The sequence below is a fragment of the Typha angustifolia genome, chromosome 9, assembly GCF_048772165.1.
Source record: "Typha angustifolia cultivar Huaian chromosome 9, ASM4877216v1, whole genome shotgun sequence".
NCBI lineage: Eukaryota > Viridiplantae > Streptophyta > Magnoliopsida > Poales > Typhaceae > Typha > Typha angustifolia.
This window is the reverse complement of record NC_133247.1, coordinates 5,397,216-5,418,020: the sequence shown is the minus strand read 5'-3', so window position 1 is coordinate 5,418,020 and position 20,805 is coordinate 5,397,216. Positions and strand designations below refer to the sequence as shown.

At 37.6% G+C, this 20,805-nt stretch overlaps 5 protein-coding genes across 6 annotated transcripts; 3 read left to right on the top strand and 2 right to left on the bottom strand.

The window, feature by feature from the left end:
- The first annotated feature begins 23 nt into the window (after positions 1–23).
- LOC140766846 (cytochrome b561 and DOMON domain-containing protein At5g47530-like) lies at positions 24–584 on the top strand. Its single transcript, XM_073106507.1, has one exon. The coding sequence runs from the start codon at positions 24–26 to the stop codon at positions 582–584; it is 561 nt and encodes a 186-aa protein (XP_072962608.1).
- A 1,351-nt stretch (positions 585–1,935) lies between these two features.
- LOC140766845 (exopolygalacturonase-like) lies at positions 1,936–3,529 on the top strand. Its single transcript, XM_073106506.1, has 4 exons — positions 1,936–2,082; positions 2,181–2,489; positions 2,572–3,087; positions 3,291–3,529. The coding sequence occupies exons 1-4, from the start codon at positions 1,936–1,938 to the stop codon at positions 3,519–3,521; spliced, it is 1,203 nt and encodes a 400-aa protein (XP_072962607.1). The 3' UTR covers positions 3,522–3,529.
- Positions 3,530–5,308: 1,779 nt separating this feature from the next.
- Positions 5,309–6,702, top strand: LOC140766714 (gibberellin-regulated protein 11-like). Its single transcript, XM_073106287.1, has 3 exons — positions 5,309–5,513; positions 5,606–5,648; positions 6,408–6,702. Exons 1-3 carry the CDS (start codon positions 5,418–5,420, stop codon positions 6,587–6,589), a joined length of 321 nt encoding a protein of 106 aa, XP_072962388.1. The 5' UTR covers positions 5,309–5,417; the 3' UTR covers positions 6,590–6,702.
- Positions 6,703–6,897: 195 nt separating this feature from the next.
- LOC140766713 (uncharacterized) lies at positions 6,898–10,549 on the bottom strand. 2 transcript variants are annotated; one of them, XM_073106286.1, is made up of 3 exons: positions 10,490–10,549; positions 9,006–10,371; positions 6,898–7,037 (listed from the first exon to the last, which is right to left on the bottom strand). In XM_073106286.1, exons 2-3 carry the CDS (start codon positions 10,091–10,093, stop codon positions 6,965–6,967), a joined length of 1,161 nt encoding a protein of 386 aa, XP_072962387.1. In that variant the 5' UTR covers positions 10,094–10,371; positions 10,490–10,549; the 3' UTR covers positions 6,898–6,964. The 2 variants fall into 2 exon arrangements, with proteins under 2 accessions (XP_072962387.1, XP_072962386.1); XM_073106285.1 differs by lacking the exon at positions 10,490–10,549 and having other exon boundaries at positions 9,006–10,483.
- A 2,241-nt stretch (positions 10,550–12,790) lies between these two features.
- LOC140767312 (copper-transporting ATPase HMA4-like) lies at positions 12,791–19,576 on the bottom strand. The gene is made up of 9 exons (XM_073107172.1): positions 19,448–19,576; positions 18,968–19,262; positions 16,877–17,622; positions 15,617–16,088; positions 15,367–15,534; positions 14,903–15,157; positions 14,645–14,767; positions 14,024–14,509; positions 12,791–13,284 (listed from the first exon to the last, which is right to left on the bottom strand). The coding sequence occupies exons 2-9, from the start codon at positions 19,223–19,225 to the stop codon at positions 12,862–12,864; spliced, it is 2,931 nt and encodes a 976-aa protein (XP_072963273.1). The 5' UTR covers positions 19,226–19,262; positions 19,448–19,576; the 3' UTR covers positions 12,791–12,861.
- Positions 19,577–20,805: the final 1,229 nt, after the last annotated feature.

The window sequence follows — 20,805 nt, the reverse complement described above, 5'->3', positions numbered from 1 at the left end:
TCTCTCACACCATCAAAGCCCAAATGGCAAGTCTCTTCAAACCCTTGCTGATCTGCATCCTGATAATATTCTCCTCCCATTCTTCCACTGCCCAAACTTGTTCAAGCTACACCTTCTCTAACAGCAAAATCTTCAACTCATGCACCAACCTCCCTCATCTGGGAGCCTCCCTCTACTACAACCACACTGCTTCCACCAACACCATCAGCATTGCCTTCAAGGCCCCGCAGAAGTCGACCGGGTGGATCGCCTGGGGCCTGAACCCTAACGGCACGGCGATGGTTGGCTCGCAGGCTATCGTTGCGTTCATGCACTCTAACGGTAGCATGGTGGCATATCCGACGCAGCTGGATAGCTACACGCCGTCGATGGCCCCAGCAACGCTGAGCTTCCCGGTGTCCGACGTGTCAGGAGAGTACGTCAAGGGCGACATGATCATCTATGCCACCATTGGGCTGGTAGGTGGTAGTAGCAAGTTCAACCAGGTTTGGCAGGAAGGCAGCAGTGTGGTGAATGACGTTCCTAGTGCTCACTCTACTACTGGTGAAAACATCAAGTCTTTAGGGACTGTTAGTTTCCAGTGAAGGCAGTTTTTGTATCTTGTCAATTCCATATCTACTTCCAGACTACTGTCATAAATAAATCTGTGTGTGTTTTTATTTACTTGTATACACTTTCTACCTTATTAGATAATATGAAGTAACAGTTATGGATATGGAGATGGACGATTAGTAGGCAGAACATAGTATCAGTCTTTTGAGGCGAGGCATGATTTGCTTGCTAAGAAATTTTCTGGATTATTATATGGTTGTTTTCCTTATTAAAGTTAAAGATCAAAATCCATGTTATAATGTTAGACTATGATTCCTTGCATTGTGAAATATTTGAGACGGAAATGGAGCAGGTTGCAAGTTCAGTCCTGTTTTTTTTTTTCGCCTCTATTTGCACATGTTAATTTTTAAATTTGCATCAAAGTTTCTGTTGAGGTTTATCATCATACTACATAGTGAATCTTTAAAAAGATGGTTAATGCACAAGACTCCCACTAATATGAAGAAAGTATATATATGACATACTCTAAAAGGGGGAGCTCGGTTTCTTTCCGAGCTGACTTTGTGTGAGTTAATTTTAGTGACTGTCGGATACTCACCAACACATAAATTATGTTCATTTAATAGCTCTGATCATGCTCAAATATCAGTAGAGAAAGATCTTAAATGTGATGAATGCAACTAGAACAATCCAAAATATGCATCCGACGGCTAATTGGATCAACCCGCATAAGTTCAGCCTAGACAAAATCCCAATCCAAGACGAGGAACCTAATTTGGTGAAATTATTTGGATTTCATAGTCACAAGCTTTAGACAAGTAACCAACTCCGGTGTCTTTCCTTGTTAATATTCCTCTACTAACAGTAAGCAAATGGCCATTGTAATATATACCATGTCTCATTTTTAATTTTATTTTTTATAAAATTGAGCCAATTAGATTTGCCACAGTAGCTGCCCCTTTGCCAACACTTATTTTGTGATCTACTTATATTTCTTTTGTTTCATTGTTTTGGAAGACCCCAACTTAGTGAGATTTACTCCCATATAAAATGAAAAGAGAAATAAAAAAGGATTGATAAGGATTCATGTACAGTTTGCAGTCTCTAATTTTAGAAGTGGCTTCTAGTATTTACATAGCAAATCTTACTTTCACTATCAAATCTTATGATAGAATTTACCAAATAGCAAGAAAATTCTGGTGCATGTCAAGAGGCAGTGCAAGGATAGCAAATTAAATAAAGTTGATTAGAACCAGTACATGCCAAGAATGCAACCCACACAATCTCAAAAGAACACCAGATATTTGAAAACTTTTCTCTATTAAGAACTATAAGAGAATTTCTATTGTTTCTTCCTCCCTCTGAAGAAGAACTTGTGCTTGCATGGATTGGATATTTGGAGGAAGGAGTGTGCAAAGGCTTATGCTGTCGTTGCTGATCATTTGGGGTGTCAATGCTACTTATGCTGATCACATTCTAAATGTAAAGAAGTTTGGCGCAGTTTCCAATGGAAAAACCGACAGCTCTCAGGTACGAAATCTAGGTCTGACTTCAATCACATCCTAGTGCACGAAGATATATATAGATATACTTAGAAAGTGTTTGGCTTCGTTTTGGAATCATTTTAGGCTTTCCTTAGAGCCTGGGAGAAGGCATGCAACCTAGGAGGAGGCTTCAAAATCCTTGTGCCAAATGGGGTGTTCTTGGTTAAGCCACTGGTTTTCCAGGGTCCATGCAAGGGCTTCATGGCGATGCAGATCAAAGGAATCCTGAGAGCTCCTAAATATCTGAGCTATTTCCATGATGATGATTGGATCAAGTTTGAACATATTGATGGGCTATTCATCAGCGGTGGTGGAGTATTTGATGGCCAAGGAGCAGTGGCCTGGCCTCATAATAAATGCCCCAAGAGGAAAGACTGCAAGCTTCTCCCCGCTGTAAGTCTCTTGTAAGCTTAATCTTTTAGATTAGGTTTTGGGAAAAAATGTGTGTGACTTAAGAAAATAATATTCCTTTCAGTCATTTAAACTCGCTCATGTTACGAATGCAACCATCCAAGGCATCACATCACTGGACAGCAAGTCCTTCCACATGATCATCTTCGAAAGCCGCAACATTCGAGTTGACGGCGTCAAGATAAAGGCACCTGAGACGAGTCCCAACACCGACGGCATCCACATCGAAGGCTCATCGAACGTCAACGTCACGCGGTCGGTCATCGGCACCGGCGACGACTGCATCTCGGTCGGCCCCGGTAACAAGAAAGTGTCTATACTCGACGTTTTCTGCGGCCCGGGCCATGGGATCAGTGTCGGGAGCCTCGGGAAATACCCCGGTGAGGACGACGTCTTCGGCTTGAGGGTGAGAAATTGCACCCTCGCCGGGACGATGAACGGCGTTCGGGTTAAGACATGGCAGGCGTCTCCGAGGAGCTCGGCGTCGGACTTTGTCTTCGAAGATATAGTGATGAGGGATGTCTACAACCCTATCATCATAGATCAAAAGTACTGCCCATACAGCTCTTGTGATGAGAAGGTAAGAACTACAATCATTTAAGCTTATAGACAACGGTGAATCTCAGCATCGACGTTCGATATATTCTTAAAAGCAAAGATTAGAATGTAACATAAAAGTTTTCATGATATCAGAGCAAGCTTTCAGGAGACGACATACTATACTGAGCTAGAAAGAGTATGATCTAATTAAACTACATTTTGTCTTCCATCTCTCTGTCACAGTTTCCTTCCATGGTTAAGCTCAGTAACATCAAGTTCAGGAATATAAGGGGGACCTCAACTTCCAAGGTTGCAGTGAAGCTCTTGTGCAGCAAGGCTGTGCCATGCGAGGATGTGGAACTGAGAGACATCAACCTGAAGTACATCAAGAAAGGTGTGCCTGCACTGGCTTCGTGCTCAAATGTTGTTCATGGTTCTTCTAAAGGCCTTGTGATTCCTCCTCCTTGCATCTGAAGGACTTGTGCTCCTTTTATTTGGATTCATTCATTTGGATCTTTCTTTTTTCTTTTTTTTCTTTGGTGCAGTGTTCACCTTGAGATTGAGATTGTGAAAAAAAATATAAGGAGACCTACTCAAACACCTTTCGTTTTGTCTTTATTATCGTTCAGATCCCAGTCGGATCTATCTATTGCATAATTAACTAGAAGATAAAGCTTTCACTCCGACAACTAAGTAAAGTCTGTCTTGATTACATATATATTTATTGATAAAATCAAATTAAGCAAACTACAAATTCTAACACTCAAAACATCATATGTCACCATGGGATATAACTATAATCATTCCATATACGGTTGGTACCCTTCTCCGTGATAAAGATGTCATCAGATCAATTCTAACCATAAATAATTATAATTGTTCGGTGATTTAGTGATTTAATGACTTGGCTCAACGACTTTACTCGGTTGATGGTTCGACAGTGCGATTGGCTTAGAGATAACGCAACGGTTTGGAGTAGGTCTCAACAACATTTAATCTGGAGCAATTGCTCGACAATGCATATGACTTGAAGCCTAGATTAATCAGCTTACTATAATAACTAAAGTTCGATGAATTCTAAGTGCCTTTATATTTGGATAACATTGAACTTTTATCCAGCTCGTATCTAGCTTTTAAGTTCATGAATGATAAAAAAAAATGCTATAATCATTCCACATTGATTCCGCCGTTCACTCTTTATTTACATAATAACATTGACACGTAACATGTTCATTAAATAATAAAGGTCAAAATGTATAATAATCTTAAGATTGGATTCAAACTTTAACACATAATTAGAATCTTAATTAACCCAAAAGAAAAATGCACAAAGACTCCTACCTACTCTTTAGTCTCACTTTAATAAATTTCTTTATAAAACCTAAACCCAAAAAGGGCAAAAAAAAAAGGATCACAATTATTAAATTATGGACTTAAAACCCTGGTAGGGTCATGCCATCTTTAGTATGGTAGGTAGGAACGCATCCTCTGCACATCAGATGGTAGTAATTTGCTACATTCTCATACTTGGCAGCACATGATAGGCTTCCATGTTTTACTGTAGTACACGATTTGGGTAGTCACTCACAGATTGCCAAGTAATAGAATATAGCAAATTCCTGTGACTGGGTTGCAGGGAATGTGATTCCATGTATAGCTGGCAACAGCTGTTCCCCAAAAAGATATCCAAATCATTCTATCTAACGTCTACTTTCTGAGGCCTTAAGCGGCTCGGCTAAGCTCGGTTGATAATTTTTATTTATTTATTATAATTATTATTAAGTTTTTTATTATAAAACTTAGTAATTTGATAGTAAATATACTCTAATTTGGTTATCTCCAGAGTAACACAATTGAAAATAATATCTATTATTTTATTATTATCTGTAATTTTATTATTAATCTTTTGTATAGACTATAGAGAGATTCTAACTATTCACTGTGGGCAATCAAATATTTTTATCACAAATTGGAGCCTCCTAATAGGAGTAGTTTGCTCCATTAAGCTTGAGAGATCTAAGGGAGAATAAAAGTATTATCCTTCTCCATAGAAATAGATCTCTTAAACAATAATATTCTCACTTAAGTGCAAATAAAACTATATATATATATATATATATATATATATATATATATATAACTGAGCCTAAGCCTACCACAAGCTAACCCAAGTGACAAGCTCATGGATAACATTGCTCTATTTTTCATACTAGTGGATCCTTATATATGAAAAGAATTCATCTTCATATACTTACCAAACCTACACCAGTAGCTTCGCCATCATACTCTCTCTCTCTTTTCTCTTTAAAAACCACTCATCCTTCACCAACTTCTTATAGTCATAGTACTCCTCTTCCTACCTCCATCTCCATGGCTATTCCTCACATCAATATCCTACTTACTCTTCTCTTTCTTCTTCTTGTTGCTTCCTATCCGATACAACCACAAGAAGACCATGCCCAAATGGTAAATATTATTCACAACTCCTGAATGGCTTATATGAAAGTATATAGATATATACTTTGGTGGCACTATCAATTTTTGCTATATATTTTCAGGCAACAAGCAATTTAGCAAGGACGACACTCTTGGAGACCATAGGTTTGTATTCGCCTTCCTATGAATATGAGAATACCATGTTAAGATTTATTTTCTAGTCTCTAAAGATAAAATATGCTACCCATGTATAATTAGTAAATACTCATAATATAATTTTGAACAAGGTAGTAGATCAAAATAAAAAGAAAAGAACAAACAAAATACTAAATTGCATCTTTTTTTTTTGTTCTTTATCATAATAGATAATTTTACGAGTATATATACTTTTTTTTCACAATATATACCCACTTAACCAAATTTTTTTTAAGTTTAGGACTATGTATAATTACTTTTTTTTTTTAATTTAAAAGATATATGTGAATATTTTTCTTAATTCAAGGTGTATATAAGTAATAAAATTTTTTGGAAACTGTATGTAAAAGAATATTGATTTGTTGTTATAATCATAAAGAGAATATTTATATAAAGAATTATGAAAAAGGTGTCACCTGGTCCATGGCAAAGACAACAAATGTAGTAAGTAAATTCTTTTTTTTTTTTTCTTTTTGTTCTTCTTTCTTTGTTTCCTTTTGACCTAAAGTTCATACATCAATACTCATGTCATTCTGATGATATCATTGTATTCATAATTGATGCATGAAGTACAAGCATCATGTTTCTTGTAATCATCCCAATTTCATACTGTTGATTCTTGCTTCTAGACTTTGCAATCGTCCCAATTTCATTCTCTACCAGTTACAAGTATCTCATTGTAAATTATGTAAACATGACTGAAGAAAAGGTCTGCTGGTGACATTTCAGATTGCAACTCTGCATGCGGCGGCCGGTGCCGGTTATCATCACGACCCAACTATTGCACGAGAGCTTGCCGGACCTGCTGCGGTCGATGCAACTGCGTTCCATCAGGCACTTCAGGAAATTATGATCAGTGCCCCTGCTATGCCAACCTGACGACCCACGGTGGCCGGAAGAAATGCCCTTAAACCTGACATACTGAAAGTAATACTGGATACTGTATTATTAGATGAATAACAGAAGCATATGATAACAAATACATAACTGAAAAGTGTATGCTTCAAGATGCAGATTTATGTTGTCTACAGCAATATCCACATCATCCAGTAAATGACACTACCATCAGCACACTGATATCCACGTCATTAAGATGGCAAGGTTGAACTTTAGATGACAACAGGATTCAAAAATTCTGTAGTTCTAAGAAGAAATAGAATGATAAAATATCACAGTAAACAGGAAAGATGGAGAATCTAGAGTGAAATCAAGAAAAGTATACAAGAGTTCTGGTTTTTTTACTCTGCTTTAAGCACCACCAGAACCATGCTTCTAATCAAAGACGATCAACTGCAGCTTATGAATAATGAGAGCCAGCAAGCACACCAGCTCTTGCGATGGCACAAAGAATATTGGCACCTGCACCATTGAACAAACGTTTTGGTCCTTTAGTCTTCAGAATCTGGGAGAAAGCATCAAGGAACTCTGGTATTTGACAGCTCCAATGGCACCAAGTAATTTTTGTGCTCTGAGAAATTAGAAAGCAACTAAGCCTTTAAGTGTTTATTTCGATCTCTACGCATTTTCACCACTTCACCGGAAATTCCCTCAGTCCCTAATGTACTCCAGCTTGGTAGTTTCCATCGCTTGCCCAGGGTTGGAGGGTTGAGCGATCATTCTGGATAATGCTTGCATCCTTTTAAAGAACAAATTTATAAAAACACCAAATGCACTATACTTTAAATATATATATGCAAATCCTACCTTTCAAGCAGTAATAAACGGTTAATATTAACACAAATGATAGTTCAAGTTAAACATCAAAATTAAAGGAGCAAGAGTTTTTGTTTACAACATTAACACAACCATGAAGTCAAATATAGTAAGATCAACCAATGATGGCTTCCAATCAAGCTAGAAAATTAACAACTCAAGATGCGCTTATATATAGGTAGACAGTTAGCAGAAAAATCAAACTAACAAAGATCTTAGTGAGATACTTCCGGTAAAGAAAAATTATTGTACAGAAGAATATAATGAACCTCACCTCAAGTATTTTTCCTAAAGATATTTGAGTTTGAAGTTGAATATTAGAAAGGGACTTTCATATAATAGCCACCAAAAACTTTTCAAATATCATAATTGCCATTATATTCATTAGCATATCATAATTACCACTAAAATCATTGAGGTCTTTCAAAATGTTATTTGGCCAGTTAAATCTAACTAATCATGATTAAAACTGAACTTTAATAGGAAAAGGCCATTACGTCCTTGTATAATTTGGTTAAAATAGGTCAAATACTATCTAGCTTTACCTGATACCATAATACATCGAAAGAAAATATTTCATACGCAAGAAAAGGAATCAGTAATAATATTTTAAACACCTTTAAGAAATAGGGGTATTTTAGTCATTTACATGCACTTGTTAATTTAATAACCCTGTTACAAATACTCTAGGAATATTTCATAAAACAAACTAACCATAATAGTAGTTCTAAAAGAGGCTAGCGCAAGATAATCACTTACTACTATATTGAAAGAATCTGTTACAAAATCAAGTTTACATATATGACACTTACAGTTTCTCAAAATCTAAGTAGACGTTGCTGAAGTTAAGGTCCTCATGGTCTCATCAGATCAACATTAGTTTAAGTGAACATTACCATATAACTTTGAGAAGAAACAATATTTAACTGCTTACCAGAAAACTGAGGGAACTCTAAACTATTAATGCAGCCAAGACAGAGTGCAGCTTCTACTCCATCTATTGATGATGTACAGTAAAAGTTACCTGGAACAATTAACTTATTTGACCCTCGATGCTGCCAATCGTGGCACACCACAATCAGAGACAGGATGAGATGATTAAGAATCTAGAAATTAATACTGTGGGACTTGAAGACCCGACAACAGCACATTTATGTGTACAAGACAGTCATCACAGAGACCATGTAAGATACTCATCAAATGTCAAGCGCGAGAATACTGCAAAGCACGGCCATAATCAACAGAGCTATGAAGTATGAAGTAGTTTACTATTCTCTATGGTTCTCAATGGGTTCAAGTAGCAACACAGCCTTGGAAAAGACAAACTTGGAAATGCTACGAACTGCATCCTAGTTGCAACCTACATGCAAATACTACATTTAAAGATCAAGATAATGAAATTGTACACTATCTTAACAGCATTCAGCACTCAACAGCATATGAATTAACATTAACAATGAGCTCAAGTCAAAGCTTATACTTAATGTTAAAGGGACAAGACAACAAGTTTACAAGGCAAACATGATGACAGTCAAATATACCCGACCAAGAACCTCAACAATTTAGAAGGCAAAAATCACTCTAGAATCTCAAGCAGTAAGCAGAAAATCTTACTGGACCCTCCCCAGCTCCATCTGATCATGCCCTTGCTCCCCATCCAAGCGAAAACCACCTGCAGTAGCATTTGTTGCCCCAGACGCCCACTTCAATTCCAACTCCAACTCCTGCTGCCTCACATGAATCAGCATCCTCTCATTCTCCAGCCTCATCCTCTCATTCCGCAGTCTCTGCCTCTCGAGTTCCCTATCCTTCTTACTCCTAAACCTCTCCCACTTGAACCGCCGCTTCTCAAGCTCGAACCCCTCTTCCTCGATCTCCACCCTCTCAGCCCGCAGCTGCAGTGCCTGTCGCTTAAACCACTCCTTCTGCTCCCATGGCGGCCACATCCCATCTTTGAGCACCCCTTCCATTTCCGCCCGCAAGCTCTCGAGCCCTCTCTTACCCAATTCACAACTCCTATTCTCTTCATCATCCTCCTCATCCACATCCTCCTCCTCTTCTTCCTCATTGTCATCTCCATGCTTCAAAGGTGCCACATTTGGGTGGCAACTGGGCATCTTCTGTCCATTGTGATACGCACACATCTCACGATAGAAGAGGTGCTTGGAGCTGAGGATTTTCTTGACGTCGTCCTTGGCCTTGGGAGAGATGTGAGGCATGGAATCCAGTAAGGCGGGGTTCTCGACAACCTGGCATGAGGTGCCGCGACCGAGAATCTCGTTCAGGCGCTTGTATCGCTTATTGAGGTCGTTGAATTTGTCCTCGCACTGCTGCGGGGAGACATAACAGTCGCGCTCTAGCATGAGGCGCGAAACCGCCTTCCACTTGCCCTTCTTTTGTAGGACAGTGGCACCGCCGTGCTTCTCAGGAGCAGCGTCATCGCCGACGAAGGCGACAAGCTGGATGAGGAGGCGGACGACATCGTCGGTCCACTTCATTCGCTGCCAAGGTGAGACCTTTTTGCCCCGAGATGTAGAGGACTGGTGAGGGTCCTGGTAGTTATTCTCGTCGTCGCCAGCGCCCCCGGCGGATGAGGGGAGATGGTCCTCATCTTCTTCGCTGGCGATCCGATGGTGGTGGAGGTGGGGGTCGAGGTCAAGGATTCCAGAGCCGGCACCGGTGGCCGTCATCGGATTATCCATGTTGCCGAGTTCTTGTCTTGCGTCAACCTCACGATCCAAGCATTGCTATGCAACTGTCGAATTCTGGAGAACGAGCAAGAATCTCAACGCTTTGACGAGATTGGCGGGCAGAAACCCCAGATTTGGTGCAGAATGACTCGAGATGGATCGAAAGGATACGCCTTATGAGAGATTTTGACCTGGAACAGAAGAAGATTTTGAAAACTCAGAGAGGGTCGGAGGTCGGAACGCGAGCATTCTTCCGAAACCCTAGAATCCAAGAAGACCGCCTAAAGCTCCTACGATTTGATAAGATTTGTGAGCAGAAATACTAGATATGGTGCGGAAAGACTAAGTATGGATTGACACGCTAGGGTTTAAAAGATTTCGAGACGGAATCGAAGAAGAAATTTAAACCTTGGAAGGGATTGGAAAGGTGGACCAGCACACCCAAAAAAAAAAAAAAAAAATAGCGACTTTTCTGGAAAAGGGTTAAAGAGAAGCCAGGGGGAGACTCTAGTCTAGTATATTCCTATCAAGAGGTTATATTTACAATAATGCCCTTGCCCTTGTGATCAGGGTTAGGTGATGGTTTGTTACTAGTATCTGGATTTTAAATTACTCTTATATAATTTAAATTTAAGCATTTAACCTTCTATAGAGTTTAACGCTAAGTTGCAATTATTAATCAACCAGTAATCTAATCGAGAAAGTGTTGTGCAAAATACTCAAATGGGTGACCCTTCACCCTTAAACGAATCCAAATAGAATAGCAATAATTTGGGACAAATTAAATATTAGCAAAGCTAATATCAATATCAATGTGAGAACTCAAAATACAAGATTTTAGTTGTAGAAAAGTTCAAATACATAAGATAATCACAAATATGCACACCAAATAGATACAAACTATGAAGAGAAAAGAGGGAGAGACACGATTTACGTGGTTCGACGATATGCCTACGTTCACGGGCGGAGCAATCTTCAATCCACTATGTAAATCTTCAAATACAAATAGTTTATAACTCTAATATCTCTCTAAACAATAGTGGCTCATCCCTACAAATTTTTCTCTCTTGCAAAATGCCCACACAAAATCCTAAAACCCAACATTTCTATTTTTAAGGCTAGTTCGTATTGGGTTTTTCCGCGTCGTGTTCGAACGCGACCAGTGTAAATGCAGACTGGCGTTCGAATGCCAAAGCCCCGTTCGAACGACTGTAGAAACAGTTGCTCTCGGGTTGGCTCGCGTTCAAACGTGGCTTGGCTGGGCCCGTTCGAATGCCTGCATCACATATTGCTCTCTGTCTGGAGCCCGCGTTCGAACACCCCCAGGGCTCGTTTGAACGCGCGACATAGAAATACTGATACATGCTGAATTTTGCTGAAATTGAATTTGAGCCAATTCCAACAGAAAGAAGAAAAAATAATAATTACAGCCATAAAAATATAGTTCTGATTTAAGAATGATATAAATAATTTGGTTTGTCGGCGCAAAAAAATTATTGTTTATTTTTGGATGTAAAAATCCAGTGGTTATAATATGTTATGGATTCACACTCTATTAAGATAAATTTTTAAAGATTAAAAGAAAAAAGAGAATGGTATACTATTGGAGCCAGTTATAAGGTTGTTTTAAAATTTCAAATTGCTGAGTTAGATTCATGTGCAGCATCTTTACATTTATTCATATTGAGGTTTCTCAACTTTTGATGAAATAGAAAGAGGGACAAATCTAAGGTAAAGTTTGGTTTATGAATAAGAGATATTATAGGTTGCCTATAAATATATTTTATAATTAAATACTTATTTATATATTTTTTGATTCAATTATTTATTAAGTAAGTCACCTAGTAAGTTAATCAGAAAATTTTATCACAAGTGAAAAATGTGCAACATAATTTTTATTAACATAAAATAATTAAAATACTTTCTACCCCTCAACTTTATTTTTTTCTACTTTTATTCCACTAATGTTTCAAATCTCTATGTGCAAGCTGACGAAATTGGATTTTTTTTTTCTTTTTCTTGGTTGTTTTTTCTATATCCAGTACGAAGACATTTTTAATCTTTTTAAACTTAAAATAATTTTATTGACAATATTTATTCACAATTCAATAACCAAATAAAAAATTTAATATAAATTTATTCAAAACAATCATTATAATTTTACCTACGTTTTACAACCAAACAGTAAGATATGAATAAAATCATAAATGTACATTATTTGTATTTAAGAGATACAAGTAAAATTATCCTTAGGGAACATTATGCACCAACCAAACGAATGCCGGAATCTTTTAGTTCCTCATTTAGACGCCAAGAATATTTCTGATTATTATGAATAAGTGAGCAGATCTTTGCAATATTGAGGCGCAAAACCTTCCTATCAACCATATATGGAGGAAGAAGAACAAGAAAAGAAGAAAAGTTAAAGCTAATAAAACCTGTTGACCTGAAAGCTATATCCATAAATGGAATCTGCAACCATAGATTGAGAAAGTTCAATCATTACGACAGAGATTGTAGCTCATACCGAACTTTAAACTCCTTAGGTAGAACTTATATCCACTGCTACTATCAAAAAGTCAGTTCGGGAGGTGACACAGAGCCGACTTCAACACTTCTAAGGAACTTACTCAGATCTTTATGGCAAAGAGTCAAAATCTATACAATTGCGAAATGCAACAAACCAGAGATGAGTGTTTCCTCGGTAGATTCTTTGAAAAGAAGAGAATTTTCCGAGCATATTATTGAGAAAGTTTAGATGATACACGGAAGATCACAGCTCAAACCAAAGTTGAATACTCACAGGATCCTGAAACATCTTGGACATGGAACGGTTTCTTATATGACTGCAGCAACAGAGAGGAGCAGACGACACTAAGCGATGAGGCTGCCATGCAGGCCCCAGCAAGCCAAGGTGGCAATCTGATCCCAGTGAAAGGGAACAGGACACCGGCAGCAATCGGCATGCCAAGAACGTTATACCCCAAAGCCCAGACGTAGTTTAGCCGGATTCTAGAGAGTGTCTTCCTTGAGAGATCTATGGCAGTGACCACATCTTCCAGGTTACTCTTCATTAGGACGATATCAGCAGCTTCGATTGCAACGTTTGTGCCAGCACCAATTGCCATGCCAACATCAGCTGCAACAAGGGCTGGTGAATCATTGATCCCATCACCCACCATGGCCACCGTCAGACCTTTCATCTGCATCCAGGCACATAAGACTGAAAGATTTAGATGCTTGACCTACTAAAATATTAGCAACCATTTGTCGCAAAAGAAAAGAAAAGAAGCTTTAATGTGATATGCTTGCCTAATTATCTTCTTTTAAAATATTATAACAGTTTAAAAAATCACGCTGCTGCTGTGGGAGTTGTTTCAATGCAACTCAGAACTATACAACATACCACAACAAATGGCCTTATCTCAACTCAGAACTTCATAAAATCAGATTGACATGTTACATGTTGTGATTAGAGAGGCTTACCGTTACCAAATCCTTCAGTCTCTGTCCCCTTCAAAACATCTATTAGTATCATTAATATTATTAACGCCAAATCAATTAAATTTTTTCTTAAACCTCAAATTCATCTGGAAAATCTGAGTAAGAGTTCCATTAAAATATCACAACAATAAATGTGACATTTTTATTAAAATAATATATATCCAGAAGGTATCTACCTTATTATCACTTCATGACCAGTCAGAGCATCATGCAAGCAGAGAACAGAAAGTAGAGAAGATGTCAAGAAACGAAGGTGAGCCAATCTACGTCTGGGGGGTTAGAGACTAAAGTTTACTATGCCCTTTTCCAAGTACTAAATTTGAGGGGAAAATATATCACAATATCACACATGAAATAAAAAGATAACCTGGTCCACTCAGTGATAAGAATTTTAGATGAGAAGAGCTTGAAATAAGGATATAAATGTTCTAAATGTACCTGCAAATCTTTAATCCTTTCAGCTTTTCCCACTGGATCTGTCTCAGCAAACACTGTATTTATTCCAACCTCCCTAGCTATTGCAGTGGCAGTAGCCCAATTATCACCAGTCACCATAATGCTTGAGATGTTCATCGAACTCAGGAATGAAACTACACGTCCTGCCTCAGGTTTCAAAGGATCAGATACAGCAAAAGCTCCACATATCACACCATCAACGGCGACTAGCACACATGTCCTGGCTAGATGTTCAGTATCTGATACAAATTCCTGAACTTCAGGGCTTATTTGAGCTTGGAAGGCAAGCATAAGCTTCTTGTTGCCAACCAAAACCAGTTTGTCTCCAATATTTGCACTTACTCCAGCTCCAGGATGCACCTCAAAGTTCTCGAGTTCTGCCATGTGACTGTTTTTCAGCCCATACTGCTGGTGGAGCTTCTTTGCCTGTTCCACCACAGCCTTGGCTAATGGATGCTCACTGTTAGCCTGGTAACAACAACAAAATGCTAAGTGAGCTAAAGAATCAATCTGCTGTATTGGCATGTACACAAGCAGATCTTGGCTCTTCATAAAACACACTACATGTTAGTTTAAGAAGTAGCAATTTAGCTACAACCTAACCTCAGTAATGGCAGCCAAATCACATAATTCTTGTAGTGGTATCTTGGAGAAGAGCTTTGTTTGAACGACAGAAGGTCTGCCAACAGTCAGTGTTCCGGTCTTGTCAAATACGACAGCTTTCACCTATATTAAAAATTCCAGAGCAGCGATTACAAAGAAAATCAAAACCTAATATCATGGGTGAGAACCAAAGATAATACATTTTGCTGTATCACTCTGGTCTTTTACCTCTTAAAATAAAAACCAGCAGTTACTTACTTTATTAGCTTTCTCAAGTGCATTGCCACCCTTGATGAGGACCCCTTGAGAAGCCCCTTTTCCAGTGGCAACCATAACAGCTGTTGGTGTTGCTAGTCCTAAAGCACATGGACAAGCAACAACTAGTACAGAAATTCCAAATTGCAAAGCTAGCTCAAACCCATCCATGGCCTTTGGTATCCACCACCTAGGATAAAGGTGAGCTTCTCCAGGAATTAACCAGCCCAGCCAAGTAAGGAATGCAGCTATCACAACCTGCCGAAGAGACAAAAAAAGCAGAGGAAGCCAGCCATCACTTTCTTAGTTAAAGAGGAATCTTTAGTGGTTTGTACTATGGATGAAAGGAAATAGATGATCTGAACATAGTACTTTTGCATCTTCTGATAACTAAATTGTATGACTTTGACAAGATCTGTAAAGGTGACAGATGTAAAATGGCAGGAGATAATCAATGTAGAACTTACAGCTGGAACAAAGAATCTTGAAATCTTATCAGCTAACTTCTGAACAGGAGCCCTTGCAAGTTGTGCAGCTTCCACTAGCTGCACAATCTGTGATAAAGCAGTTTCTGACCCAACATGAGTCGCCCTAACTAGAATGCATCCATTTTCATTCACAGTGCCACCAATAACCTGGTTGTGAAAATTAAGCCAAATTATGAATTAGAATATAGGAATTTCTAGGGGAACTCAATAGAGAAAGTACAAGAGAGACCTTGTCTCCCAGTCGCTTAGCAATAGGTCTTGCTTCTCCAGTAATCATGCTCTCATTCACATGACTCTGACCCTTTATCACAATCCCATCAACTGGAACTTTTGCACCTGGAACAATCTTAATAACATCATTTCTTTGAAGTAACTGAGTGCTTATCTCTGTCTCTGAAATGATATTCCCATCTTCATCCAAGCTTAGCAGAAAAGCCGTATCTGGAGCAAGTTCTGTCAGTTTTCCCAGAGCATCTGATGTCTTCCCCTTTGCAACCACCTCCAAATATTTTCCCAGCAGAATAAAAGATATCAACATAGCACTGGTTTCAAAGAAATCTTGTCCTTCAAATGATTCTGAAGTTAGTGCTTTTATACAAATATAAACAGAGTAGAAATAGGCAGCATTGGTACCCAATGCCACCAGGACATCCATGTTAGAGGATCCTCGCTTTAGTGCATGATAAGATCCGATGTAAAATCTGAGTTATTTTTCCAAAAGAACAAGTCAGCAAACAAGCATTAATAAACTATGATAGTGATATCTATGTATAAAATCCAACACTATCAAAGAAAAGCCAATAATAATCAGTTGATGTTTCACTTCATGATGAAGTCATTCCAGACTTAGCTAATGCACAACAAAAGTTTCAACTTCTACTGAGTAAATGTGAAGGACAAAAAGACAGAGAGAGTGAAAAATCAATTACTATTACTGGTATCAAATGACTAATAAGCATATTCTTTTATTAATGCTAACTCACCAACTACTTTAAAAAGTTAACCTGTTAGGGAAAGGTGATTTTTACATTTTTATATTCTAAAATTCCCTTTTATTTCTAGACTAAAATATTTTGATTGGCCGAAGAAATAACAATTTAAAATGGGTAAATATTTTATAATTTAAAATGACATATGTGCCTAGCAAGATTTGAATCTAGAATCTAGCTCTGATATCATATTAGCTCGCTAACTATTCTAAAAGTTTAAGCTGTTAGAGAATAATAATTTTTATATTTTATATTCTAACAACATAACTTGTAAAATATTATGCAAATAAGTGAAAATATAAGTGAACAAATAAGATTAGTGCTATGGAAAGAAGAAAATTTATGAACGACTGTAATAAGTAAATCATCTATGCCTTTGCTCTAGCAGTAAGGAGGACAAGAAAAGGTTAAAAAGGTGGTTCCAGACTTTCAGTAAAACAATTGTCGATGATACCAATGATCACATAAAAGAAAATGCATGATATAATCAGAATTCATACCTCCAGCCAATTATGAACTGAACGGGAGAGCAAAGGATCCATCGTAGTAACATTCCAACAGTCAGATTGTTGATAACTTTATAACATAACCAGTCCCCTACAGAAGATAACATAGGCAATACCATGGAGAACATGAATACTGGGACTGAAAATAGGCAGCTCCAAAGAAACTGGTTTCTGTAGGTCCTAATTTCAAGATGGTGTTCAGCTTCTCTTCGCCGTGGCGGTGTGTATAATCTTGCATGAAAGAAATTAGGGCTCTGGCCAACTTCTTGAATGCATTGGATAAGCGACCTCGGACCAGTGAGATCAGGGTCATATGCTACCGTTACTTTCTGGGCCAGTGGGTCCAAGTCAACATGATTCACACCTTCCACTGCTTCAAGCACTGACTGGATGAGGACACCATCTTCTGGAGAATGGAGACCTTCAAGCTTTATATGCACTTTGTTCAAATCATCTCCAGAGCTGATAAGATCAGCTCCAAATCCTGCATCTTGAATAGCCTCAATGATTTGATTACAGTCAGTTACACAGGGGTCGAAATGAACCTTTGCTTCTTCAAGGGCAAGGCCAACAACAGCTTTCTTGACTCCATCAACCATCTGAATTGCTCGTTCAACAGATTCAGAACAGCTAGTGCATGCCATTCCTTTAATTCGAAGTCGACATACAGCAATCTCTTGCTCTGGAAACTCATCAACTTCATAGTTGAGATCTTCAATGGCTTCTTTTATCATTTTGGCCTGGAGATAGGGAACCCGGTTCTCACGGTATGGAAGAAATCAAACAATAGCCAAGGCTTATCACTTATGGATAATGTTAAATTAACACGACTTTTTTTTCTCAATGTATGTAGTAAACAGGATTCAAATGCACATGTCATCTAATGTTAAAAGAATTGCGTATCTCCCAGTTTAAAGAGTTCAAAACTTGAAAAGTGGCAATTTTTTTCATGATTTTATTTTCAGCATCCACTGTCTATTGTCTAACTGTGATTACGGATTCTTGCTCCATATAACTCCATATACTCCAGTTTTGGCAACTGATGGACCAAAAAACACTTTTACCAACTCGAATTTGCAAGGAAACATATGCATTCTCATAAATAAATAAGCACTTGACATTAGTTTACATTCACCAAAGAATTTGTTGAAGTATACATAGATTTCAGACTGTAGTACTCAAATAAAGAACAAATGAAATAATAAAAGTAAATTTTACAAAAGTCTCGACATTGACATTAAGACAATATTTAATTAAAAAAAGACAAGAAGACAAGAGAAAAAAAAAATACTGACATTAGTATTGAAGTGGGATGAGTGAAACAAGTATCTATTCAGGTCTTCAGCTAATCACAGTCACAACATAAGAATGAAGTTGATAAAGAAATAAACATAGATTTAGCACTCAGTACTTAAATGTGTAACCTGATATTATTACATAAAAAAAGAAATTTGACTGACTGCAACTGCAAAATAGCTAAGTCTTTAATTTACTTTATACATAATCAACTATTCCGCATATTATATTTGTGATGCTTAATGACAGATTGTCGTATCAGTTGTGCCATGCTGCATTGGTCTAGCATGTACCATGCTAGTGCACTCCATACTCCCTCCTGCCAACCTGTTCAGATTCAAAGACAACTTGTGTCGATCTCCGGCCAACTCCATGCTAATCAGTGCCAACCTATACTGATCCAGTTCAGAACCACACAAGTTATTTGGCACAGAGGTGTTGCATTGTTCCAGCCATACCGGTAGGCCTAAAGAACCTCAATTGTTACCCAGCACTCTCTGGACCACAAACACCCGGCCATGCGACTGGATAACATCCTTCCATTCTACGCAAAAAAAGAAAGAAAAAGAAAAACATATTTGCAAATATGCACTACTAAAGTATGAGAGACATAAGTACAGCTGCATTCATCTTTTCACATAAAGAAAAAGACAGTTCACTCCATATCAAGCATCATATTTTATTCAAACCAAGCACAACCTGGAGATTGAAATCTTCAAAATTCAAGAACAATTTGCAGAAAGAGATTACTCGCATAAAGAGATGAACAGTAGTGCCAGTGTTACTTACGTTGGTTAAATCCGGCCGGTATCTAACCACACCTTGGCCTTGAAGCGGCGACACCGAGATGCTCTCGATCCCTCTCATATTCCCAACCACAGATTCTATCGATACGGCACAAGAAGCGCATTTGATCCCTCGAATCCTGAACACGACCTTGCTGGTTTTCTTCCCACTTTTCAAACCACTTCCGTTAGTAGTAGAAGAAACAATTTCCGAAGGTTGGAGAAGAGGCGCTCTTAGATTCTCTCTTCCATTCGTTTCCATTTTCCCGACTCCCAAGTATAGACAACACAACGTAAACCTACACAAATAAATTCAAATTTAAAAAAAAAAAAAAAAAACTAATCTGCTCGATTCACACGAACGAATCCGTGACCGCCTCAAAGAATCAACATCCAACATGACAAAACGTAAAACAAGGTCATGTTTTCCGAACTAAAATAACCAAAAGCGAACGCAGAAGCATGGGAGACAACCGAGCAATACCTCCAATTAGGGTTGACGAGAGGCCGGCAGTAGAAAGGATTGCAAGTTTCTCAACGCTGCCTTCGTAGTCTTTGTTGATATATAATAGCGGTTTGCGACTCCCTCCTTTTTTAATATATATATATATATATATATATATATATATATATATATATATATCTCGTAGTGTTTTGAAATTTCGAACTGCGCACACCTGCACGGTAGTTGTTTGCGGAAAAGCCAAAGAGGAAGGCAACGTTTACTTTTGGCTGTGCGGGCGTCGAAAGGACATCGATCATATATCACATTTTAAAATGTTCTTAATATTTATATTTACATATATACCCTCAAAATTCTTGTACAGTATTCATTATAAAATCGTTTTGAATTTTAAATAGGTATAATTTTAAGGGTATTTATGGAATAAAAAAGGTTATGACATTTTATAGGAGGAGACAGTGGGGGTGGCACCATAGAAAAGATACGTGCATAAAGAAGGATGGAGAGCGAAACGACTTTTGGAACTGTGGAATTCCACGTCATCACATCATTCATCACTTTTGACGATGACAAAGGGGAATTTAATTTAGATTGAAAATAATAACCTGCTAAGATTTAGGAAAAGGATATGATACAAATGGTGGTGTAATTGTCATTGATGCCCTTTTTATTTTTTTTAAAATTTAAATTTGTTCTCATTGATGCTTAATTCTCTCCTATTGTATGTTATAATGTGAATAAATTTTGGGCAACTGGGTCTAACTTGAGCCTCTTTAATCACCTGAGCACGATTCATTAAAAAATAAAATAAATAATTATTTATAAGATCAAAGACTCGAAAGATTGTTAATTTTGACTCTTTTTGTGGATAACTATTGATCCAATTTTAATTGAATGATTCTTTTTCGAGGAGCATTGCACTACATTTAGGTAAATAAATGATAGATATAGAAGATAGGAATTTACTATCTTGTGGTTGTTAGGCTTATTTCCTTTTTTTTTTCTTGGTTTGATATAAAAGTAATATTTATAATTTTATTTTACATATATCGTCACAGATATCATCACAAATCATGTAACTATGTTACATTTTCATACATTACACATAAATTATGAGTTGAACTTTTGAATGAGAAGGAGTGACTAGAGTTTGAGATTCATAGAGAAAGCGATAAGTCCTCTTCTTTATTATGGTTTTCTTATTTCAACTCGGATTGAAAATTATGATTTTTTTATTATCCAAATTGTAATATTTAAATTTTTTTTTAAGATAAGAAGTGTTTATCTTCTAAGATACATATCCCTACACCTAATATGAGATTAACTTGGTTGATAATCCCCCACTTGTACACCTTTAGCAATTTTGTTTTGGCATTTGA